At 47.4% G+C, this 20,170-nt stretch overlaps 1 protein-coding gene across 1 annotated transcript in view; it reads right to left on the minus strand.

The window, feature by feature from the left end:
• The window catches only part of MGRN1 (mahogunin ring finger 1, E3 ubiquitin protein ligase), a gene marked incomplete at both ends in the record, with an annotated part of 44,410 nt that extends 25,139 nt beyond the window's left edge, over positions 1–19,271 (minus strand). Inside the window, 3 exons of the mRNA XM_010075066.1 lie at positions 10,102–10,248; positions 16,100–16,188; positions 19,153–19,271. Of these exons, the coding sequence (XP_010073368.1) occupies positions 10,102–10,248; positions 16,100–16,188; positions 19,153–19,271 (355 nt within the window). The remainder of the gene's footprint in view (positions 1–10,101; positions 10,249–16,099; positions 16,189–19,152) is intronic.
• Positions 19,272–20,170: the final 899 nt, after the last annotated feature.

The following is a 20,170-nucleotide window of genomic DNA, read 5'->3' on the forward strand; positions in this document are numbered from 1 at the left end:
TGCTTGAAAAACAGGATTCTGTACTTTTGAGGACATTCAGCTGTTCTGAAACACAGACACAGCTTACACCACCAGGTATGTAAGCAAAGGCTGGAAAGCTCCAAGCTCCTTTGGCCTAATTACACCTTGTGGAGGAATGCAGCACACCAGAAGGGGATGGCAACACAAAGCTTTTCTGCATCCAAGGCAATGCCTTCTGGTTTCTGTAAGCAAGGAGCAAGCAGCCTGGGCAGCTTGCTTCCAGAGGGGGTGAAGTAAAAACTGTGGGAAAAGCCCAAGGTGCACAGTCAACCAAGAACGGCAGAACCGAACATCCCACCAGAGATGGGAAGACTGGGCTGGAGGATGGCACAAGTGATGAGAGAGGACACGCCTGGACCTTAAAACTCGGCTTTAGGAGATGCTGTGGAAACTTCACATGCAAGAGCTCTACCTACCTGCTGCTAGAGTGCGAGAGCCTGCAGAGACAGTGGCTGCCCGCCGGGGCTCAGGCCAGCCAGCGCTGCCTAACACACAGCCTTAAAGCACCACGAGCAGCTGAAGGTACAAGAACCTGGATACCAGAAGATGATGAATATTTATTAATTCCTCTCAAAGCCAAGGAGGAAAACCCAGGGTCCTCACCAGCATGACCTGGTGCCTTTCTCTGGAAAGCTAGTGTAGTTCCTGCTTATCAAGTGTCACAAGATCCACGTTAAGCTCTGGAAGGCCATGACGAAGGCCAGGCTCACCACATGCACTCTGCTCTTCCTGCCAAGGCAGGTGCGTGACGTTATTTATGACAATAACTTACTCTCAAAGACCATTCTGTACCACACTGAAATTGCGCTACTTCACTAGCAGGTCTCACTCCATCATGCATTTAAAGTATGGTGTGGGAGAGATCAGAATGACAGGTCTTTTATGCGTGAATTACAGAGCGAGCAATTGAATGAAGTTTTATTTACTGAGTTGTCAAGCACAATGAATAGAGCAAGCCTGTATCTAGCTCCTTTTGTGGCACTCTCAGAGCTTCCCAGCTCTGCAGAGAGGCACAATTCTCCCTCTACAGCTGGGAAATGCAGGGGATGGAAGAGGGACTTATCTAAGGTGACAGCAAGTCAGGAACCAACTAGAAATAAAGTGCAGAGGAGAGAGTGGAGGTCAGACTGCCTGGATGACATGCACCACAGCAGCGCTGGGAAAGGGGTGTGAACATGCCAATGGTAGTGTCAGGAGGGCCGGAGGACCTGCACTTACAGCACCAAAGCCCAAACCAATCTGCACCAGGAAAACAAGTAACGCTACTTGATGAAGATGGGGTAGAACAACGCTTGGATAGACTTGCTGCTCTCACTACCCCTGAGAAAATAAATAAAGCAGGTACATAGATTTTCTGAGCTGCAGAGTATGATAAAAATATCAAGGAGGCTGCCCCAAGTGAACCAAGTGAGCTCTGTGCCTTGGACTGTGTGACTGCCCAGTCCCCACTGCCAGAGCTCAGGTCAGACTTGGCTCTGGACACCCAGACGGAACGCTGAAGACGCCCAGTCAGCAGCCAGTGCTGCCGAGCACCCGCGGGCCAAAAGCCTGGTGAATACCCTGGAAGCGCTGATGATCCCAGATCACCACAGAGATCCATCATCTTTCTAAGGTGACACACGGGATCCACCACACCAACACACACTCGCTGTGCTGCACGGGAGGACAACCTGGCAAGCTGTCACAAAGCAAGTATCCTGCATATTAGTGTCTAAAGGGTCTCTACCCATCCCCAGCTCTTCTTGTTGGCATCTGCTCTATTCACAAGTCTTCTATCCCCTGCCTGTGCTTCTGTGTGCTTAAAGCAAACAATAGCAGAGAAGCTCTGTAGAGCCATGGAGATGCGTTACATAAGGAAAGCATACATCCAGAATAAAGGACAGCAGAGAAGCAATAAGGCTGAAAGCTGAACAGATTTTCAGACTGCACCAGGCCAGCTCTCCATCCAGATGGGAGATCTAACAAACCTACTTGCAATCACTGGCAGCTCAGGACGATGGAGAAATGGGGTCTGTCCTGTTAGGTCAGGACCAAACAGAAATCTCTGGTCACAATTTTTTAAACTTGTTTGCTTGCTCAGGTACCCCTGACAGCATGAGAATCACCAGCAACACGAGGTACCACGCTACTGCCTGCAGCAGCAGCCCCCAGCTCTGTCCTCAAGATTCATGCAGCCCATCTCCTCCTGTAAGCAGTTCGACCCATCTCTACTCCCCCAAAGCAAAGCTTACACCCTGCACTGCCTCCTTCCTCTACGCCAAACCCTCCCACCCCCTAAAGCCAGCTGTGTATTGGAAACCGGCAGATGAGAAGCCCTGTGACTACATCCCAGTGATTTTTGAAAGAACAGGAAACAAACTAAAATTATTCCCCCAGTCTCACTCTGCCACCATCAGCTGAGAAGCAGTTGCTGCCTGCACAGAGAAGGTCATGCCTTGGCTCATGTGGGCTTCTCCCTGTACGCACTCCAGACTCGCTACCGGCACCTGCAGACCCAACGGAGCTCCCAATGGCATGGTAGTGTTTGGGAACCTCTGGCTAAGCAGAGCTAAACTTCCTTTGCTACATGCTCACAGGAGATGCAATACGAATGTGTGGGGCGTTTCCCCCTCTCGCTCATCGGCGCCTGGGGAAGTTCTCAGCAAGGCGCCACTCCCAGCTCGTGCTGATGCCGAGTTCCTCACGCTCGGCTCTGCCTGGCACTGGGCTGCCTCAGACAGTCAGAACATGGTTCCCATTACCAGAGGCACACTGGGACCCCTGACTGAGGAGGACCAAGGGGGGATCCAAGCCTGCTTGCCTCAGAGTTATGCAAAGCACTGCCCCAGACCCTAGTCCTCAGAGAAAAGCAGAAGAAAAGCAGGATGCACGTAGCAATGCTGCCCCAAGGTACTGGTTTTGAGACAGCCTGTGCTTTGAAGAGCCTGTGGACAAAAGAAGAGCCCTCTTTCTTCAGTAACAGCTACGAACATCACACAGCAATTTGCAGTGAACTGAGGACAAGGCAGAGTCACATGAGAGCTTTAGAGGGTACTCAGGAACCAATCCTTCCACTGCTGCAGGCTGTGACTGCCTGGCAGGCTCCACGTTCTCTTACAGGGGACGAGGAGGGAGCCAGTCCCGTTCTGCTGGTGCTCACAGGGGCCAGGAGCTGACGTGGAGCAGCACACCGGCCCCCTCTCTCCCACCTGCACACTCCCCTTTCATTTTGGGCCAAGATCTCACAGGTCAGCTTTTGGGAAAGAGGGAAGTTGAACAAGTGTCTCAACTCAAAGTTATTTTTCTTTATAAAGGAAACACTACCAAAATATAAGAAGGCCGTAGCCCCAGGTCTCAGATTTAGGCAAGATCCAGCCCAGCGAGTCTCCCGCGCAGAGTCTGGAGGTTAACCGGGTGCTAAGTTGGTGCCTTGCACTCCCTGCCACTCTTCTCCTCCCCTCCTGCTTCCTCCCAGGACTGAGTTTCCTCCAGGCAGGAGGAAGCAAACACCTTACCAGGCAGCCGAAACCCTGCCGCCCACCTCCCGCTCCAGCACCCACACAGGTCTGCCCGCAGCCGCTGCACTCGCTGCGGAGAGAACTGTGCTCGCCACTCCATCCGGCTTCAAAGCCCGCGGCTTACACAACAGCTACACAGCCCAGCACAAAGGCCAGAGCTCTTATTAAAGACAGAGGGTTTGTCTGCTCTATGAGATCTATTGAATTCAGCCCTCCAGCCTGTGACCTGCTCCAGCACCCACACAGGTCTGCCCGCAGCCGCTGCACTCGCTGCGGAGAGAACTGTGCTCGCCACTCCATCCGGCTTCAAAGCCCGCGGCTTACACAACAGCTACACAGCCCAGCACAAAGGCCAGAGCTCTTATTAAAGACAGAGGGTTTGTCTGCTCTATGAGATCTATTGAATTCAGCCCTCCAGCCTGTGAACTTTGCACACTACAGTGTTCCCTTGGGGACCAGTGTCTGCCCAGATCAAAGCAGACTCCGGCTGTAAAGGCTTGTGCCGAGCAGAAAACAGCACTTGCCTCCGATTTCTTCACACAGAAGAAAACTCTCCGCACAAAGAATTCATATTAATCACCACAGTCTGCAGCCAAAAGCGGCAAGAGCACCTTTCAAAGGTCCTGAATAGACAGAGGCTATTAAATAACCAAAGCAATACCCGAGTGCCTCTGTCTCTCCTATGCAAGCTTTAGTGAAAACAGCCATGCACTGAGCTACCTCCTTCAGTTGGATTTCATTTAAAAAAACAAACTTCCACCTACAGACAGAATACATAACCTATTGCAGTGTCACTGTCAGCTTAAAAGACTGCGGTAGGATGTTTGAGATGAGTGTAGCAGGCACTGCAAAACAAACAAGGAAATGAGATTAAAAAAAAAAAAATCCAGTACACCCAATTGTGCATCAGCAACACAAACAGCACAGCCCTGAAAAAGGGCAAGGATTGCGGAGCTAGAGTGACCTATTTTTGTCGTGTTTTCTCTTTATAATGAGGAAACAGAGCTTGGCAATGTTCCTAGGATACAAAGAGAACCTTTTCTGTCCAAAGAGGAAGATCTTTTTCATAAGAATGGGCTGCAAAACTCAAACCTCTCATGTCATATTTATCATCAGCTCCTGATCTGCCGGGATTGCTCATGTCTTTAGCGCTGGCTGTTTTAACTGCTTCCAGCTACGGGGCTGGTTTGACTTCCTCCCCTGAGGAGACAACCGCCGCTGTCATGTTTTAACTACGCAATCCTTCCTGCTAGTCAGCAGGATACCTACAGCTGGAAAAGTCCCAGGGGCCCTCCCAGGAACAGGCTAACAGCGTGCACATCGAGGCTTTTGCCAGAAAAGGAAAGGGTATGTTCACAGAGCACACGCAAAAAGAGAATACTAACATCTCTGCAGCCTGCTCCAAAAACACACCTGTCTCCTAACCCAAAGACATCTAAGGGTGCGAACACATGAACCAGTTACTGCAGGAGAAGCCACAACACGAACTGGGAGTCCTTCAGCTATTCTCTAGGAGCCGCTGAGGAGCAGTGCCAGCCCTGCAATGGAAATGCAATACAGAGGTCCCTCGCATTTATCTGGGGGGGAAATCACACGCTTATGGGCAGTCACTAGCAAGCAGTCGAGGCACAGCTCACACACCTACATGTTTGTGCCTCCTATATGCTAAGGCAGAGATTCTCATGCCATTTTGAGAGGACCCATCCTGCTCACCCTTCCCCTTTCAGCTGTGATGGCTGAACCTTCCTTGCTGCACGTGCCCATCACCTCTACGGCAGGCACTGGGCTGCCTCTCTGGCTGGAGAGTCTTAAAACCCAGCTAGCATCATGGATTCTGGCAGCACCTTTCTCTTTGTTTGTAGGACAGCTGACAGGTATAGCTGTGCCTCAGTGACACAGAGCAATACAAGGCTTGTCCTCATGGGTGGGCAGTCAAGCTGTTACGATGGTTTCCTGCTTTCTACCCAGCTGCCAGGAAGCTGAAGCCAAAGAAAAGATCAAACTGAGAAAAATCACTCTCTCCAAGGCAGATAGATCTCAGACCAACTCCCCAAGAGCACACCCACCACTAACCAGGGATGAGAGCAGATCCTCGCGCAAGATGCTGTGCTAAAGCTCACTGGAGGGCCTGGCACAGGAAACAGAAGCACAGCTGAACACTTTGCCAACTTCCAAAACCAGGGAAAATGGACACAACCAGAAAAATAAATAAACTGAGGATACCAGGGGTCTTGAGTGTTTCAGAGGCAGGTCACCACTAATTCCATGCCATTAAAGGGATTTTGGACGTAAGCAGATCTGGTCTCTGTGACCCTGGGGGTAATGCACCAGCCCATCCTCTGAGAACTAACCTGTTTTACTCTAGGGAGTCTGTAGGCTCACCGCAAAGTAACCAGGCAAAAGATATTCAGAAGGTGAGAGTAGCAGTCCCCTCTAGATTTAAACTAATTCCCATTTCATCCAAGAGGTTCCTACAGCTATCTGCACTAGCAGCAGAAAGTGCTGGGTACCTTCCCTGGGGCAGGGGGCTGCAGAGGTGAAGACACCCCTGCCATCACCAACAGCCATGCATCTGCCTTCTCCAGACCTTACTGGTCAACTGTGGTCCCACAGTGGTGACAATACAGCTCCCCGTCAAACTCAAGAGTTCAACAGCTGAGGACAAGAGGCAGGCAGCGGTTGGAATCTATGTGTTCCCAGCATCTCGGCTGGGAAATGGTATAGCTGAGCATATCTCCCAGCACAATTACCTGGGAAAGTGCTGAGCGCTCCTTTGAGACAGGTTAGGACAGGCAGCGCATACTGATAAAGCCACCAGCTTTTAAACAGAGCCCACATAACTCCAGGAGGAAGCTTACCGGCTTGCAGAGAGAAAGGCTTCCCTTTGGTCATGGAGACCAGCTAATCCTGAAGGCAGGCCCACGATACACGGAGTGCAGTGGCTCTCAGATGAGCAAAGGCTACAACAAGCAATGCCTCTGCTCAGGGAGAGCCGCCTTCCTCCTCTTACCCCAAATTGTAAGAACATAACAACATTCCCAGCGCTGATACTATCAGGATCAGTGGTTGTTTCAGCAGAGAAGCAAGAATAACTTGTTTAGCGCTTCTAAGGAGGCATGCTGCAGGCTGGGGACTGGGAGAAAATTTCTGCTTTTGACAAGGGTCCAGAAAGTTTCTCCCATTTTAGGATTTAGCATCAATTCAGGAGAGTGGAAAAAAAAAGTTTTGTTTTAAGAAGCATCTTCTTCCCAATCAACTACTGGACACAGCAATAGAAAAAGTTTTGAATTTATACACAGTGCAGCTTTTACACGTGCTTGTTTTTTGAATGTAGCTGTTAGCACCAAAAGAAATTGAGAAAAAGTAAAACCTACCAGCCCAGGCAGGGGGAAGCTGCATTCCTATTAGTGCTCTAAAAATGCACTCACTCCACTTAGAGCCCGAAGAATGCAGCCCAGATTTTTTTTTTCCACTAGAATTTGAAAAGAGTAAATCAAAGTAATTATAGCACTGCCCTTTCAGAATCGCTTTGCAAAGCCGAAATCAGAGCTTCAAAAGGTTTTTACTAGCAGCCAGCAAATCCAGAGAAGCAGAGATGCCTACTTCGGGCAGCTGCACTAGCCCCAAGACGTGCTTCATGAGCCACTTCCACATGGAAAAATAGCCTGGGTTGAATTAAAGCAGCTTATAAAGTCTATATTTGTATCTCACTTCCCCCAGCCCTTATTACCTACACATCTGCATGAAATCAGGATCATGCCTTCCAAAATGTTCCCTGGCTTTTGGTGCAGCCCCCCACACCCCACACTTACACAACATTCATTGTCCAAGAGCTCCAGAGCAGAGACGGACAGTTCATCACTCCAGTACTATGGGGAAATTAAAGTATGATTTATTGAATAAAAGGCCAGTGGTGGAAGCCAAAGCTGAATCCAAGTGCTTTGACTTTTGATGTAAAGGTTTAGTGCACTGGAGACTGCTGGCACCCGAACAGGGCAGCACTGCATCGTCAGCTCTATTTCGTTAGCGAGGTAATGACTGCTGACTGCTGATCCTGGTTTCGTGCAGAGGCAGGTAGGGTTCATGAACAAAGGCTTCTCCTCCACCATCTGCACAGAGATCCATCTCTCAATGAACCATGGACAGGGTGGATTAAAAACTTCAAATTCGAGAAAAATATTTTTCTTTGAAGTTGATATTTGTATTAACTTTCAGAAACTCTATCTAGGAATTGTTTAAATTAAATTTAAACAGCAATTAGGTAGTCCATGTTCACTGCCTAAGCTTTAAAGAACAAACAGAACTGGTGACAGTCACTGGCTTAGAGCATGGCACTAAATTTCAGTAAAACACGTTCTTTTAAGTGAAACAGAAACTGTGTTTTCCTCCTCCAACCAACCGACAGAGTTCTGAGAGGAGAGCTACTAGTTACAGAAGACTGAAAACACACTCTGTCCAGAAGCGGTTAGTTATATTTGGTAACTATAATACTACCTTTAGGCAACTATGATTCAAGGCAAAACTTGACAAGACAGTCTCTTAAGAGTCCAACATAGAGCAGTTCAACCAACGAGAATCCCACACTGCTGGTCTCGGTGATTCAGCTGCACTTCCAACACAGCTTGGTTCAAGACACAGGTTAAAAAAAAAAAAGTTATTCTTCTTTTAAGGATAAGATTTTTTTGCTATTTTAACATGACAAAATGCAAAACTAGGAGTCTGAAAATATAAGTTTTAAACTATATGCACACTCTTTACAGATGTAAGTGCTTTGTAAAATGCAGTAGGAAGTTTGATATGAAGTTTGCACTGAGCTGTAAACACAGATGTTTCATTGTTACTGACCAGTGACAAACAAACTCTCCTTTGGGGTAAACCAACAAGTGAATATGCAAAACAAGATTCAAATAGATTATTTAAAACAAGACTTGCTGATTTAAGCCACAGCTGAAGTCTGGCAATGTGAATACATCCACCCTGGCCATAGAGGCCCTCAGTTCTCCCCACAGACGGTTTCCTTCTTAGGTCAGAACCCAAGGAACAGCGCAGGGCAGCACGAGGGACACGGGCCACCTCTCCACGTTGTACCTGTATTAGGAAAAGAGGACTTCAATCTCCAAGGCTGCCATTCCAACACCTTCACTAGCACTAAATTCACAGGAAACCTAAGGACCTAAGAGACAGAACACGGAAACTTTTATCAGGATTTCTAAGGCATCCTGCTGCATTCAGCTCTGCTCAGGAAAAGCAGGATCTAAATAGAAGGGGTTTCAGAGTTTGTTGAGAGATATTTTTCAAGCACTTAAAAGGAGCTGATTTATGACCTCCCCAAAATAAAGGCAGCCATAGGCTTCAACAGAAGAAGAGAAGGGGCCTAAACAAAAATTCTGGATGGGGATATCCTCCAGTTTGGAGGAGCACACATCTGGATGGGAGCATAGAGCTTGTCTCATTTCTAAAAAGACACTAGTCACTGATCATTAGTGGGATGTTTATATTTTGCATAAAACACATAAGCCATTTTATGGTTTGTCATACATATTTCTCCTTGCTGAAACTTGCAGATCCCTTTAATGAAACATAAGGTTACGCCCAAATCCAGAGCACCACTGCAGAAGCCATCAGCACTACGTGCACAGAGCCGCTGACCAGCCACAAGCCTCTACTAGAGGAAGCCAAGAGCTTCTGCAGCCTGAATCTTCCTTTCCCCATAGAACAAAAGGAATCCTTTGTCCCATGGCCATCGGAAGCCTGCCATAACGTACCAGCAGCTCACGTGCACCCAACTGACACCAGGGAGAGCACGTTTCACCCACCTTAGCTCTTAATACAGAGAAGAAACTTTTCATAGTCTTATGGGACATAGTGTTGATTGCAATGGTTGAAACGGGCCAATTTAAATAAAAATGTTTTGAAATCTGTAGGGATGTGCTACCAGGATATGAGAAAGACTCCATGTTTTGATCATTCTTTCTACAGCTAGCCAAAGGCTAATATGTGTACCTGGCAGAAACCGCACAGCCAGGGTTTCAGGCAGTAAATCCTCCTGATAGCCATCTCACAACAGCCTGTGTTGAGATGATAATTTATCCCAAAAGGGGCTTTGTGTGGGCCTCAATTCCACACAGACTTGCTATGTAAATGTCAAACTGCACTTTACTTTGGAGGCCCAGATGCTCCCGTCAAAGGGAACACAGAAATCCAGCGAATTAGGTGATCTGGAAAAAAACAGGTAATATTTGAAGGGAAGGGTGGTTGGTTTTTTTTAATTTCATAGAACATGATGCTGACAAAGCACACAGCTGTGAGTTCCTCTCCTTTGTTACACACAGAATGGTTTCTCCACACCCAAAAAACAAACCAAAAAAGGGAACAAGAGAGGATATTGGCTATGTGGGGGAGAGAAGTGAAAGTAATATTCAAAGCTATCAGAATATATAAAACAAAACAGAAAAATAAGAGATTTTGCTCTCCACCATCTGTGGCAGCGCTGCCCTTGGGGGTAATTAACGAGAGATGTTTGACAGGCTCATCACGTGAGAGCTCCCGTGCCCCTCCACACGCCCACAAGCCCAGGACTTACACTGCCATGCCACCAACAAACTCTTCTGTAGCCTGGCAGTAGATGGTGATGGCAACGCGAGCATCCGCATCAAATGTGAACTCCAGGCTGTAAAGGACCTTCTGCTTTCCGGTCTCCTCCGTAGGACTGTCAACATCATCTTTATACCTGGAAGACAATGCCATAGGATTAGAATGCAAATTTATGAGATATCATTAAGATCACTCTGGAAATCAGGACAAGAGTACTCCAGCGTAGGTGTTCTGGGCAGTCAAGGCACCATGGGCTCCCAGCTGGGGCTTCCCAGGAAATTTCCATTCTTTCCTCTGAGGAAGGTTCTTCCAAGATTTGACTAAGTTATTAAAGTGAATTATGTAGTGATAGCATTGAGGGATCTCATCCAGCCTTACAGTGCCAAGGCGCAGAATGAGACAAGAAAGTGAACTTCTGAATGTCAAACCCTTAGGAGAAGAAACATTCTCCTTCCTTTTAAATCTTCACATTAGGCTCAGCATTTGGGCTACAGAAGTCCTGCATGAGCCTGAGAAGTCTAAAGCCAAATTCTTTTAACACTGCAAATGACATGGTGCATGACTGGCAAAAAACCAAGGCTTCTGTAACACAAAGAACTCCTGAAGCTCACTAAAAGGTACCTCCAGTATCGCACAGAAGATGATATTCACATCAGAAAGCATCCAAATATAGGAACTTCAAATAGCTTTAAATGTACAAATCATCAGCTAAACCTCTGACACTGCTAATGACTGAAGCTTGCACACATTTACTGTATGAACACATGATAACCAATACAAGAATGAGTTCAGAAGTTATTTCAATTAAGATAAAGGTGAGTCATAACTTGGCTGTGGGTTACTGTACAGCTGGATCCCACTGGGTGACCACCGCTGCCCAGTACTACTCCTTCTCCCTCCTGCAGGAACAGGCAGGTAACAAATGTGGTGAAGAGCGTGGTACGAAGCAAGCTCCAGGGCAGCGAGCGATGGCCATGGACAAGCAGCGAGTGATGGCTGCCAGGAGTGGCCAGGGAGACCAGCAGACCCTGGAACAAGTAGCCAACACAACACACCATGAGAAGACCTCCCCGTCTTGAAGCGCAAAGTGACAGAAAGAACGGAACGGTGAACGCAGCCAGTTGCCTTTGAGAGGTGCACAGCACTACTTGGTTTGCCGCCCTGCTCCAGCCTCACTTCGCATTATCTTAATTGCCACGATGCCTGGGTCAAAGCCAAGCAGCTAAACTATTCAGGAAAAGCTTGGCACCATCTCGGACTTCACAGTATCAGTCGACCTCTCCCTTCATTAAACAGCCTTGATGAATGTGCTGCACTGTTGAAAACACTCAGAAATGGGCTAGGCATACCTCCATAATTCAACTGAAAAACCGTCAAGGGAATCCTTATTTACCGAGTTCACCGAGATTAATAACTGCTGCCTAATTAAGAGGGTTCCAGCATGAATTTTATTTAACACCACAATGAACACAAATGAAATGTTCAGCTTCAGCAATTTAATACAGAATGTGCAAAATAAAATTTAAGAGCAGTGTAACCAAATACTAACACACGTACGTGTACTAACGTAACCCTAGGAAATCACTATAGCATACACTCACATTTCCGTCTGAAGGACTCGGAGAGCTCCAAAGAAGACCTTTGCCAGAGGTTCGTCTAGGTCAGAACAGCAAATCAAACTAGAATACACCCAACATGCTAGTGTAAGAACAACAAATCCCAAGAACTGAGAGTCTGAACATCGGCAGCAGCCTGGATACAGTGTGCAGTGTAGAGCAAGATGGTATTGTCACACAGGCTAGTTGCGTTCAGAGAATAAAATCATGGCACTTGAAGGATGCAAACAAGAAACACTCTAGCCAGCAGGGCAGGTCTGCCTAGAAAGCACAGGGGTAGCCTCAACATTTTGTGCTGGACTGACCCAAGAACACAGATGGCAACAATCCGCTCATGAGTGTTGTGAAAGCAGCAGCACAAGCTTCTGCAAATTATCTCTTGCTGCACCGCTCTCCATCGATCCGAAGTCGTCAGTGAAGGATCTAGGCTACGACACACTTGCCATTTCTTCCAGAAGAAGCAGGGTAGGGGAGAACCAACACAACTTCTGGGCAGGCACCAGTGAAGGCTACTTCACAGACCTACACTCACCGCATATATAGGCAGGTATTCAAACAGAGATGCCCGGCACCTGCGTGAGTGACCGATCAACACCACAAAACATACGGGTGCCCAGATCACCTCCTGCTCCCAGCTTCCCCTCTGCATCTCCTTGCCAGCACCCAGAACGTGCTTCCAGCCTTTCGGGAAGAAAGGGGGTTAAACCTAGACTAGAATAGATCTGTTGCCCTGGGAAACCACCGAGGGGCCACTACCAACTGCAGTGCCTGAAGAGAAGGATTCTGGAGGATGCATCTGCTGGGAAGAAGTAGAGTCAGAGCCCTGTCTGCCTGGAACATCTCTCGAGCAGGAGGCAAAGTACACGTGCCTGAATGGTGACAGTCACAGCAGGGCTGTGTACACATCTTCCTGTTGTAACACACCCAGAGCTTGAGGTTAAGAAAACAGCCTGCCACATAGCTCAGGTGAGAAACCACTGCATAAGCAGCTGTGCCAGCCGGTAGCCGAACCAAGGAACAAGAAAGGACTGGCAGAGACATCTCATGTTCCACCTGAGGTGCAGGAACGGTGGGATGTAACTTCAGGGAAGTAATGAGAGAAATTCACACATTTTGCATTCCTTCTTTCTTTGCAAGGAACATGGCAGACAAGGAGGTGGCTCAGGAGTGGTTCAAGAGCTCTTCTGTCTGCACCTCACTTGAAGTTCACAGTGTACGTTTAGCCAAGCCTTACAGACAGTGTTGAGGTGAGGTGGCCACAGATGCATGCACAAATTTAGAAACCAGTGACTCTGCCAGGTGTGCCCTTTGGTCATGCACACAAATTAATCGCATAGCCTTCACAATCACGTGTATACAGCAGAAGAGACTGACCACCTTCGAGAACAGAGAGCTGATCCAATGCTATGATGAAAAAGGCAAAGCAGGATGACCAAGGGAGCTGTGGCCACTTGGTCTGACATCACTTCTGGATAAAACAATGGAAATACTGGACCTTTTTGTTTGTCTGTTAAAGAATTAAAAGATAAAAACGTAATTAACAGCAGCCACGACAATTTTGTAGAAATAAGAGGTCGAATCAAACCCGATTTCATCCTTTGAGGATATTAAAAAGTTTGACCAACAACTCAGTAGACATGCAGGATAAATGCCAAGTATTGCTTGGCTTAGTATTGTGAGATATACATTACAACAGTGTTAGAGCAGGCACCAAATGAAGTAAGAACCAGCTGACATCTCTATCAGCTTTGACTTTCATGGGGGGAGATCATCATCAAATGGAGGCTTTCCTATCTGGGGGTTCTGCAGAGATCTGTACAGTTCAACGCTATTCAGGGCTGCAGAGCAAGCAGTCCCAGCACCCCCACCACCGCACGATGAACCGCCCCAAGGATCAAGGTCAGCCCTGCTGTGCTGGAGAGGGAAGAGAAAGGATTTCCCCTCTCTCCCTCACAATGACTCACTTGTCTCCCCTTGGTCCCTATTGCCATCCTCCCTCTTAGGCCCTTGTCCGAAATGCTTGGTGGTGTCTCTGCTCTCCGTGATACTGCTGCTGCTTCAAACACATTCCCAAACCGCCAGAGCCACTGATTCCTTCAGCACTTCTGTCCCACAATGCTGCCTGAAGCCCAGAGCCTGAAGCAGAAAGGCTGACCCAGGGTACAACTCTTCCATGAAACACAATGCCTCATGAGTGATCTTCCTCCTGCAACTGGAAGTGCTTCCAAGGTCAGAGAACAGAGCCAGCACCAGCCCATTAGGTGCTCCAGCTCTGAAGGAAAGCTTCCAGCCCAGGGCCAAAAGAGGGACACACGACAGACACGAGGCAGTCTCTTTCTGTTAATGGTTAACAGCAAAAACCATTCTGCTCTCCTCTGAGGTTCACGGAGTCTCATCCCGCTGGGAAGCAAGCACTCACACAAAGTGTCAAAGACTCAGAACTTCAACACCAATATCCACAGGTTTATTGCTTCTCTCCAAAGCTGCTGTAAATATTCAAGATTTGGCAAAGCTCAGAATCTTGTCTGGTCAGAGCAGGGCAGGAAGCCCAGAGTGGAAACCTCCTCATATTCCTCCATAAAGCCCTGCATGCCACGTTATGGATCAACACCCTCTTCACAGGTGAACAATGAATTTTCAATTAAACACAAGGAAAAACAAAAAGCCTGTGAGGACTTTACCATCAGAGCCTACCTTACACTTAGACACTCAGCTCAGCATCATTTTATTTGGTGGAGGAGGTAGTAAATTAAACTTTAACTAGTTCTGGAAAATGCGTAAGCCTCAACCACTGGCTGCGAATGAGCCAAGCTGGAGAGGGCACAAAGTGTCTTTAGGTGCACAGAGGGAGAAAGGAAAAACCTCTAGTCCAGAACAGTAGAAAAGCACGAGACAGAATGTGCCCTTGGAGACTGGCAATTAAAATCTCATTTTGGGTCTCCATCAGTATAAAATCAAATACAATAATGTTGGCGGTGTTGTCGTCAGCACTAACACCACAGCACAAAAGCCTGGAGAGCTCATGAGGCAGAGAAAGAACCAACGGTACTGGGAATTAGAAGGATGCAAACCTACACACCGTCAAGGTGCATGGACGCTGTATTTCAAATAGTCCAGAGCTGCAACTCTGCTTCAGGCACAGGACAGGCAACCACAGAAAGCACAGTGACAGAACTGTACACGCTAAACCCCACCGAATCCTCTTCTCACAGCAAGCTCTCTTCCAGCGAGAAAGCCACTTCCCATTCGGCTTCTCAGAGATGTTACGCTGTTTACGTGGTTGTCTGAAAGGGAAATGCAATACCCTTTCCACGGCGAGTCTGGGAGGAAAGCAAGACTTTTCCTAGAGAAATACTTCACCCTTTAGCTGAAAAAGCCAGACAGCATTCAGAGCAGTTCACCAATGGTTACTATTCCGTAAGTTCTTCTCTCTTTTCCTGTTCAATCAGTTTTGAAACCACGGGTATTGCTCATTTAAAAACAAAACAAAACAAAACCAACCTTCATTTTTGAGATAAAAAGAAACGGAGGGTTTCGTGTGGTTATGACTCAAAGTACTCACGTTACACCATGCTCTCAGAACCACCTTGGCCAGGAGTTGAAGCTGGCCTTCTGCCAGTACTCCAGCCCTGCACTTGTAACGCAGAATTTAGAGAGACTCCAGAGTCTTTGAGAAATGCTCTGCCTGGACATCTGCCCGGTCACTCAGACCAAAACAAAGCACTGTATGCTGGGCCCCTGTACTTCAGCCAGCTGTTTGGAAGAGGGCAGCCATGGGTCAAAGCGTTAGCCATTGCGTTTAATCCAGCCAGTGCTGTGTTAGATCTCAGTGTAGAGCAGTGAAAGGTAACAGACCTCCATGATTACCCAGACCTCCTTCCCTTCTGCATGGGACACAAGCCATTGCAACAAACGCATAACACTAGGAGCAAACTTTATCTTGGCAGCAGGAGAAACCTGAGGAAGTTTCACTCAAGACCAATCAGTCATCCTGCCCTGTGACCTGCACCAGGATCAGCTATTTTCTGGCTTCTCTTTGCACAAAGGAATCTGTCTGTAGGGTTTACTGGCCTGACTAATATCTTCCATCCATGCTAATGATTTCATGGTTTTGTTTACCACTCTAGTCTCCTGTAGGGACAGACACATCACTGGTCCTGTATGGAAACACAGATTTCTCAAATCTAGGGATAAGGAGCACATAAATGACCTGAAAGCTCTGATCACAAGGGAACACAGAACCCTTTGCACATGTGTACCAACAAGGATCTGGAATTCACCTATCTCCCCAAAACCTTATCAAATATAGTTTGGTTCTGGATACCAGATCACTGGGTCGAGTAAAATGAATGGTTCAGGCAATGACAGTACCTCACAAGACGGAGAGAGTCTTTGCGGATATTCACCAAACTTCTCAGTGTCTTCACAGGCTCATGTGGAGCTGGAGTTACATAGGGAAACTGGAACAAAAAGGCAAATAATTCTTCTATTATTACACTATAAAAGGTAGCAGCGTGTTACCTGACATACAATTTACCCAAACCAAGAAACACCAACATCGAAGGGTACTCAGTACAACAGCCAAAAGGAAGAGTAATAGAGAATTCTATTTACAGACAAATCAAGCATGTTTCAGGGTGAAAATCCTGCTCTGCCCAGCAATAGCTCACATTGGGAGTACACACTTTAAGAAAGGGCATTTTCACAAGCTCTTTTTCTGCCCCCTGAACTCTCAGTCTGGAAAGCCTTGCTCTCACAAGCTTTTATTTCCACTAAAGAAACTACCTCCAGCTTGAGCAGAAGAAATGCAGCTCTTTCATGTGTGTTACAGCAAGCAAACAGTGACTTGACTGCTAATCAGTATGCCGAAGCTCTGGATTACTGGGGGAAAACTCTTTTACTCTGAAACAATGGGACAAATGTTCTGGAAAAGAAAAGGAGACAGGGCTGGGGGGCCTCATTCTATCCTACCGTCAAAAGACCTTCTCTCACGGATTGTCCTTTATTTAGAGCATGGTAATGCTTCAGACTGTAATTCTCTTTACTGATCACAGAGTCTCCAGCAAGAAATGCAAAGGAAACTGCTTACTGGGGTGACCACAGCCTGTACAGCTACAGACCTGCCTGCCAGATCTCCCATTTGCTCGGGGAAGTCTGAAGCTGAAACATCCCCTCACTCAACTGCGAAGTTTGGCAAGTGCTCAGAATGAAAACACAGGCACGCTCCAAGTCGGAGCAATGGCATGACACAAAGGTGCAGAGCGACGGGACAGGTTTGCAGGCAGCAGGGTGCTCCGAATGACCCACCAACAGTGCCACCAAGCAGCCTCATCGGAGTTGGGGTCCTTCAAACATACATCTACGAGGAGCCCTGCAGAGGTGTAGAGAGAGTGACCAACAAGGAACACAAGTACCAGGGACTGCCAATATACGTGTTTTCTTAGAAACGTCCGCTAAACCAGCAGCCAACCGCTGCTGCAGCTGAACATCAGGGCAGCTCCAGGACACAATCCTTCAGCGTTGTCCCCTCAGACCAAAGAAACGTATTGGTGCGGCAAAAGCCAGAGCCCGAAGGAAAAAGGTGCTGTTTCCTGACCGACATGAGAACGGCACAGAGACCCCGTGCCACAGCCACAGGCAGCAGAGAATTCACAGGGCAGCAGCAGCCACTTCCCTTGCTCCCCGGCTGCTGGGTACTGTGGTTGGTAGCACTGCTCTACACAGAGCAGTCAAGACCTCAGTTACTCCAAAGTGAGAACTTGGCCCTCTTCCAGAAAGCAGTTTTGCTGCTCCATATTCAAGTGGTTTTTTCCTTGAAGATTAATCAGAGCTGCCAAAGGGCGTTAACTTTACATAGGCAAACCATATACCACGACAGCCTTCCTCTCTTAAACCTATTTGGCAATCGTCCTACTGTGTTAATAGCATTCTCACCCACTCCCCTCTGAAGAAATGAGGAAATTCAGTGCCAGGATGTCTACAAGTAAACCCAAGCTGAGACATGCAGTCAGTTTAACTCTGCAAAGTTAGTCCCCACAGCCGCAGGCACATGGGGTATTTAGCTAACAGCTGCATCTCCTCCTTTTGCTGGAGAGCTGTGCAGCTGCTAGGTGCAGAGCAAAGAAATGGTCAGCTTTTAACTGTCCTGCACCGGCCCTGCATGCAGACACGGTGTGGGGTATGTGGTGAGCACGCCCATGCCGGCAGAGCACTGTTATGTCCAGACAATTCCAATGTAAAGTCCCTCCTTCCTAATTCTGTTGCTCATCTGCACTTCCTGCTGGAACAGGGGCAATCCAGGTTCTCACTTGTCCTCCCCCCCAGAGAGTCCTGATAACGAACTGTGGTGCTGAGAACACCAATGGCACAGCCTGAGGACAACTCAGAAAGCAGAACATGCTTTTCACCAGTCCAAATTCAAACACTGAGTCATCTTGCCTCAGTTTCCCCCATCTGTGAAACAGATTGCCTCTGCCTCTGAATTAACTAAGTCATAGCTTTTCTGAAGATGAGAACCATGACATCAATTTTTCATTTTCATGTTTTGAAGCTGCAGAAACAACTAGGAAGATGGCTGGCAAAGCAAGCAGCTCTCTTCCCTTTCCTCTCCAGCACTCTGAAAACATCTCCAAATTGCTCCCTCTCTATTACCTTTTGGTTCTTCTTAAGCAGTTCTGAGATGCAAGAGAAATCCAAAACATAACACTTGCATAAAATTCCTGTCTGTCCCTCACAACAGTGCTACTCCCTGTTCACAACAAAAGAACAAGCCAATCACTCAAGCAGGTAGCTTTTCTCATCTCATAAGACACCTCTGAGCCCAGAAATACGTCCATGTTCCAGTTGGGAAAACTAAAGGAGAGACCTTCTGAGCATCCCACCTAGGATACAAAGCAAACAAAAATCACCAAATATCAAAACTTGTCTTAGCACTGCCCTGTACCCAGCAGGCACTCGTCTGCACAGAGAACAGCACACACTGAACACTGGCTGGACTCCACCCAACGTGCCCAGGAGCCCTGTGAAGTTCAGGCTCTGCGAGTGGATCCGCTTCCCAGCCTTCTCCTCTCTGTAGCATGTTTTACACTTGCTCAGGCAAGCAATCGGAATTAGTCCCAAAATCTGGGCTCCTGAGTCCCTGCCCTTCTTCTCCTACTACTTCTTAATTCTGCCCGAAGTGAAAATAAGCCTGGAAGGTGAAGACTGCTTCTTAGAAGAACTCTGCTTGCATCTCATCAGCTATGGCAGCTAGCAAGCTGGGACATGGGGTGGGAAAACGCTCTTGCAGCTCAGACTGGAATGATGCTCCTCCAGTAGCGAGTGTCTCTTAAATCTGTGCTATCCTCTTCTACAAGCCCTACACACAAGATTTTCCAAACAGGCAGAAAACAAAAGGGTAAAATAGACAGCATATAGGAACTTGCCTGAACAGGTCTATTCCCGAGGAAGTTCAGATCCATGTTCTCGCCAAAAAGGTAGCCCTCAGGGTGAGGGGTGTCAAACTTCTCACCTCCCATAAAGAAGTGACTTGCAAAGTAGTTTCCTAGAGAAAAAAAAAAAAAAAAACAAAAACAAAAACAAAAAAAAAAACAAGGGAATGAAAAAAGATCTCTAAATGAGTGCTTCCCAGAGAACAGCCGGTCTGTGCAGTTTTTAATTCACAGTATAAAAGAGCACAAGACAGAGAATACTTGCTAGTTCACTCCTTCCCTGTACTATTGATGGCCACTGCCAACAGTAGAAGCAGGGGGAAAAACCAACCCTAGAACAAATCATTCCAGTAGAAATAATTCCATTTTAACTTGTTTTCCAGAGAAGGGACAGTAAGCTGGCAGTAAGAGTCAGCTCTTTCCAATACTGCTCAATTATGATGAATTATTCCTCTTTTCTCCACCTTCCAGTGTGAAGTCCAGTCCCACAAACACCCTCGACCTGCTCAGAGAAGGATGGGGCTTCCGTCCCTGCAACACCCTGCACAGCCAGAGGGGCTCCCGTCGGGCACAGCCTGCCTCCCCTCCCTTCTTTCACCCCCGTATCCACACAAAAACCCACACAAAACCTTCCCTGTGAGTGCGAGAGACCATATGCCTTGATGCTGAATTTAATTAATAACTCTGACAGTTCTAAATGCAGAAACATGGGTGCCTGTAAGAGACAACCCCTAAACTAAACTCAACCTCAGCTCTGAAAGCTTCACCACAGGATTGTTTCATTCATCGTTAAGGTGACGCACTACAGTTCAAATTTCAGGAGATGAAGCATGTGCAAGACCCCTGAGATTCTGCAGTCAGTCGCATCGATTCAGATGTATGAGAGTATCACAAAAGTTGCTCCTTCCTAGAAAGACTTCACTCTCAGATACGAACCACACGGCGTTAAACTTCAGAGAAGTATCAGGAGAGAACTAAAATAAAAAGCTCCACCCAAGCCATCTCCCTTGAA

The sequence above is a fragment of the Pterocles gutturalis genome, unplaced genomic scaffold (assembly GCF_000699245.1).
Source record: "Pterocles gutturalis isolate BGI_N339 unplaced genomic scaffold, ASM69924v1 scaffold6082, whole genome shotgun sequence".
In the NCBI taxonomy this organism is placed as follows: domain Eukaryota; kingdom Metazoa; phylum Chordata; class Aves; order Pterocliformes; family Pteroclidae; genus Pterocles; species Pterocles gutturalis.